This window comes from Macaca nemestrina, chromosome 6 (assembly GCF_043159975.1).
Source record: "Macaca nemestrina isolate mMacNem1 chromosome 6, mMacNem.hap1, whole genome shotgun sequence".
NCBI lineage: Eukaryota > Metazoa > Chordata > Mammalia > Primates > Cercopithecidae > Macaca > Macaca nemestrina.
This window is the reverse complement of record NC_092130.1, coordinates 33,928,849-33,934,848: the sequence shown is the minus strand read 5'-3', so window position 1 is coordinate 33,934,848 and position 6,000 is coordinate 33,928,849. Positions and strand designations below refer to the sequence as shown.

The 6,000-nt window shown below is 42.3% G+C and overlaps 1 protein-coding gene across 12 annotated transcripts in view; it reads left to right on the top strand.

Annotated features, from left to right (window-relative positions):
• The first annotated feature begins 294 nt into the window (after positions 1-294).
• The window catches only part of LOC105466921 (transcription elongation regulator 1), a 64,063-nt gene continuing 58,357 nt past the window's right edge, over positions 295-6,000 (top strand). For all 12 annotated transcript variants that reach the window (XR_011624604.1, XR_011624603.1, XR_011624602.1 and 9 more), the window contains exon 1: positions 295-414. Coding sequence is in view for 8 of the 12 variants with exons in the window: in XM_011716141.3 (XP_011714443.2) it covers positions 356-414 (59 nt within the window). In the remaining 4 variants the exon portion in view is untranslated. The remainder of the gene's footprint in view (positions 415-6,000) is intronic.

Below are 6,000 nucleotides of genomic sequence, written 5' to 3'. Positions count from 1 at the left end.
AGTTGGCTCTCCCGGAAGCCGACAGACACGTGGCTACCGCAGGCCGAGCCGAACGTGGGAGGACTTAGTTCTGCCTACCGCGAGAGGGCGCCGGCGGTTCCTCACTGCTAAAATCACATTTCCCATAAAGCCCCCGAGCCACCAATCAACTGGCTGTCTTCATACCGCTTTCAAAGTCGGCGGGCCCCTTGCCCAATAGCAAGGAAGGTACCGCCCCCATCTCGAAGATTGATGGAAATATTAACCAACCACATCTCAGGCCTCTGCTATCTCCTCCTCTCTTGTTGGGGATTGACGATTTTTCTAGCCAATAAGGGACGCTGGGTCGGCGGGTGGATGAACGCGGCCCTCTGTAATGGCGGAGCGTGGCGGGGACGGGGGCGACGGTGAGCGATTCAACCCGGGGGAGCTCAGGTAAGGGACGCTGTCCTCCCTCACATCTCTGCTCACGAGAGCCCCAGGGGCTAGACCTGCCATGTGGAGATCCGGGGCGGACGGTGGGTAGCGGAGCCGCGGCCGCCCTGGGCCAGGACCGCATGGGGCTTAAGAAGGGGGAAGGGGAAGGTGGCTTGAATGAGAGCCGGGCCCGGGCTGGGCCAGGGCCTCCTGCGGGTTCTTCGGCTGCTTCCTCGTGCTTTCTTGGGGCTCCGCCGCCCCTCGCGGCCTGCGGCCAGCCGGCCGGGCCCGGTGCTCCCGCCTTTGGGCCCCGCCTCAGCCGCGTGTCGCCTCCGTCTCGGCCGACCAGTCTGTCTCCCGGCCGCGTTCCGCTGCGGGCCTGGTTTTCCTCATCGACGTCCCTGCACTTCGCAGTTACTTCCCTTGGACCGCTCGCCACTTCTGGCTAAGCCTTCTCCACGCCCTCCCCGGCCATTTGGGCTCCCCACGTTTGCCCTTTCATTTCATCCCCCTCATCGCTTGCCTTTCTTAACTTCGGTGGCTTTTCTTCCTTTTTTCATCCCTTTATTCCTTATTATTCTGTAGTAGTGAGTACCAACAACAGTAGCAACCGCTTATTAGGCACTTACCGTGTGCCAGTAAACCCTTTACTTAGGTTTGTCTCATTTAATCCTCAAGACCACCTTTTGGAGTAGTTGCTATTAACATTTTGCAGGCCACAGACCAGAGGCATCTTCAGTTGTTACTCGCCCATCTTACGGGTGAGATAACAGCCTCGTGGAGGTTGAGTCAGTAGAATAAGATTGCATAGGCGGATTTGTGGCTCCAGGAAGTGGCTTGAACTCAGGCAGTCAGGTTTCAGAGCCTGCAATCCCTATTGGCATTCTATTTGTCTACTACTCGTGCCATTTCCCTGACCAGTGCAGTGACCTTTTTTCCCCTGGAACCTCAATGCCTATGAATTTGTAATTAAAATTTGGTAAAATAAGAGTGACCTGGAGAAATCTTTTGGTCAGTGGTTTTTGAGGAAAAGAGGTGTTATGCTTTATGTGTATATGGTACTTTTTTTTTTTTTCTGTATGGGAGAAATGGCATTTCGGATGTTCACCTCCTATTCTGAATTGTGCTGTTGTCAACATTTGAAAATGAAAAAGAGCAGTGTAGATTATGAGGACTCTTGATACTGTCTAGAGCTTAAGATGAAATTGTGTAAGGAAATGGGTATTATTATTCAAGGTTTTAGAAGAGGAAAATGCCTTTCAGATTCTGCATGGCCACACACACAAATCCCTACCTTGGCAGAAATTAAATTTTGTCTTATTTCAGAGACACATCTGAAATCCTTTAAACTCCTGATGTATACAGTATTAATGAGTGATCAAGGTGAATTGTCAGGATCTTCCAATATTAGCTATGCCAAGCTTATTCTTGATTTCGGTCTTAAAGGGAGGTTACTTAGCTAGTTTCAGATGGATTTATTAGGGAACATTCTTTTGCATTTTAGAAAGTATCTTTCTAAAGCTTTTAAAAACATCCTTATTAATAAAGCCGTTTAGACTTTATTAATGTTGCACAACTGATTTGAATAGGGCTTTAATTTGCAAATGAATGTGCCCTGTTGCAAATATTTTATACCGTAGCCTCTTGGATTGGAACTTGCTTGCAGAGCATACTGTACAGATCTTTATTTTAGCATTTGTCATGAAATTAGGTGTGTATGTGGCCTCTTTGATGGCAGAAGTTGGGGCTTAATTTTTGCATTGTATTTGTATCCTGAATGTACTTCATGGTGTGTCTGTTATAACCTCCTGACAAATGAGATATTCTGTAGTTATGTTGTAAATAAATGAAGATAGGAGATTTAAAGATACTTCACTTACTGGGCCAACATTTATTGTGTACTACATGACAGTTGCTGGCAGTAGTTCCCTGAACCAGACCAAAAAAAGACGTTTGTCCTGCAGGAGCTTCCAGCTTAAGTAAGAGCCATCTAAATTGTAAATGAAATCAACCACATCAGATGATTAAATCTGCCTGTAAGTGTGAAGTGACTTACACAAGGTCGCTGGTAGTTGGCAGGGTCTGGACTAAACCTCAGGTCTCCTCAATCACAGTTTATAGAATTCGCCCCTCATTTGTCAGTAGCATCTTTTTATTTCTTGCCCCTCCAATTAAAATATTGTCTTTAGCATTGGGGAGATTGCATATCTGGATAGAGTACTTCTGTTATAGAAAAATACCTTATGTTTGTATTTCCGTGATCTTGTGAAATATTTTTGTTATTTTTATTCATGCAAGTAGGCTTTTGTTATTCAGAAAGGTTGTAAGTGGTAGGAATATAAACCACAATAGATGGAAAATTTATAGACATTCCAAATGCCATTAAAGTAACTTCCAGAGTCATTTGTGTAGATCCTTTCCCTAGGGCCTTTGTTTACCTATCAATACTTAAGATACTTGCAATCTAAATTTTCTTATCTATAAAATGAGAATAAGAATATTCTGGTGTTATCACTCACTAGCTGCCTTAAGAAAATTATTTTTCTGTGCTGTCATTTCCTCTGTAAAAATGGTGCCAAACTTACCTTATTGGGCTGTAGTGAGGATTAAGAGTTAATATGGGTAATGTCTGTGTAACCATACTGGTATATAGGAACTTTACTATCATTATTAAAACAATAATGTGTTTTAATGTGTTGCAACAGTATACTAAAGGGAACTATATACTAGTGGCTAAAGATAATTCAGAAGTAAATGGGAGATTTCTTCATAGCATTTATCATAATTGAAAACTCAAATTGAGAATAATGAGCCTGAGAGGGCCTGGAGAGGCTAGAAGTGGGAAAGCAGTTTGAGCTGACATTTAAACTTGAGGCTGAATAATGAGACGGAGCTAGTTATGTGAAAATCTGGGGAAGAACATGCCCGGCAAAGAGAACAGGTGCAGAGGCTTCAAAGTAATAAACTTGAAATATTTAAAGGAAAAGACTAGAATTTGTGGAAAGGTTAATGTGGGCCAGGTAATACAGGGCCTGATAATAATTATAGTAATAATAGCTAACATTACTAATATTAATACTATTTAACACTTCCCAGTACTATTACTGTACTAATGTTACAGAAACGGTAATAATAGCTAATAACTTAGATAGCACTAAGTGCTAAGCACTATTCCAAGTACTTTATTAGCTCATTTAATCCTCACTGCAGGTTCTGGTGAGGTGGTTGTGATGAAGCAGTATGATATGAAGTGCCCAGCCCATGTTCTGTGCGTAATTAACATCAGAAAATGGCAACTTTAGGCCATTCAAAAAAAGGAAATTATGTGAATTTTGTCACCATTTTAGTGGCAGACTTTTGAAAACCATCCCAAATTAATAGTGAAATGCCTTTTACAGATAAACACTGCTAGGTTTTGTGGGGGAATGAAAGTAATGATAGTTGAAGTAGTTTACTATGTACCAGGTACCACTCTAAATGTTTCACTGGGATTATCTCATTGAACAGAGATATCAGATACCTTTTCTGTTCCTCACTCATTCACATCTGAGGAAACTCAAGACTCAGAAATTACGTAACTAGCCTGACAACAAAAGACAGAGTCCTAACAGAGCTTTTTTATGGTTCTGGATCTTAAATACTTAACTTCAAGCTGTAACCAGGAAGTATGAAATTGTAGAGAAATGAATACTGTAGACTTTTTGAAAAAAAGGAGAGGCAGATGGAAAGAAAATCTAAGAGTAGGGTACGTTATTAACTCTCAAGCCTGAAACAGAGTGTCTTTCCTTGGTGGTCAACTTTTTTTTTTGCCCTGAAAGATTGGACATTCCTTCAGTAACAGTGGCCTCTGTCTTTTGGGGATGCATATAATTTGAAAAAGACCTTTTGACTATTTTGATGCAATCCATATTCTTTCTTTTTTTTTTAGACAATGTCTTGCTCTGTCTCCCAGGCTGCAGTGCAGTAGTGTGATCTTGCCTTACTGCAACCACCACCTCTCAGGTTCCTGCTGTTCTCCTGTCTCAGCGTCCTGAGTAGCTGGGATTACAGGCAGGTGCCACCACATCCGGCTAATTTTTGTATTTTCAGTAGAGAGGGTTTGACCATGTTGGCCAGGATGGTCTCAAACTCCTAACCTCAGGTGATCCACCCACCTTGGCCTCCCAAAGTGCTAGGCGTGAGCCACCGGGTGGCATCCGGCCCACATTCCTTTTTAACTCATATTTTCTAACCTTTGGATTGTAGGATCATTTGCAAATTTGATTAAATATACTTGGTATAGTAGTTCTGGACTTGTTTACAATCCTGGTGTAATCCTTGTTATGCCAGGATTGTAAACAAGTCCAGAAGGCAAATTAGTTTTTTTTTTTTAAATTTTTAAATTTTTTTTGAGACTTGATTCTTGCTCCGTTGCCCACGCTGAAATGCGGTGGTGCAATCTTGACTCACTGCAACCTCTGCCTCCCGAGTTTGAGTGATTTTCATGCCTCAACCTCTCAAGTAGCTGGGGCTGCAGGCGTGCACCACCACGCTTGGTGAATTTTTGTATTTTTAATAGAGGCAGGGTTTTGCCATGTTGGCCAGGCTGGTCTCGAACTCCTGGCTTCAAGTGATCTACCCACCTCTGCCTCCCAAAGTGCTGAGATTACAGGCATGAGCCGCTGCTCCTGGCCTAAATTGGTTCTTTATTAGGTTTTTTTTGATGTGTCTCAGAATTGAACTATGATGTGGTAAATTTAGAGAAAGTTGAAAGGGTAATCTATAAGCAGAGGGTTGAAAAATGTCAGAAAGTTGAAAGAGCCTGGTAAGGAGAGACTATAAGAATGATTTTTTTCAAATATGTAAAGAATATAAATGTTAATTCCTCTCTTGAGGACAGAAATGTAGATTTTTTATGTATAATGTAGATGTATAATAGCTACTGGGAATACCATGATAGGTAGTCAGTTTGGGTACAGTGTCACCTAGGTATTCAGTGGTTCATGCAGCAAATACTGATATTAATATTTATTGAGCCCTGTTATGTACAAATCTCTGTGCTAGGGATACAAGAGTGAACAGAATTCCTACTCTGAAAGGGGCATTTGCCTGTGTTTGAATCCTCTATTTTGTTTATTTATTTATTTTTGAGACAGACCCTTGCTCTGTTGCCCAGACTGGAGTGCATTGGCACAATCTCAGCTCACTGTGACCTCCACCTCCCGGGCTCAAGCGATTCTCCTGCCTCAACCTCCCAAGTAGCTGAGATTACAGGCGTGCAATACCAGCTATTTTTTTTGTATTTTTAGTAGAGATGGGTTTTCACCATGTTGGCCAGGTTGATCTCGAATTCCTGACTTTGAATGATCTGCCTGCCTTGGCCACCAAAGTGCTGGGTTTACAGGCACAAGCCACCATGGGCCACCTGAATCCTGGCTTTAATACTGAACCAATTGTTTGGCCTTGGACAAGTGACTTCTTTGCTTTAGTTCTTTATCTGTAAACTGAGATTAATAGTATCCATCGGGTTGTTTTGATGATTAAAAGACTTAATATTTGAAAAGAGCTTAGAGTAAGCACTGCCTTGCTCATAGTAAGCACTTTTAAGAGTTAATAATTCTCTTA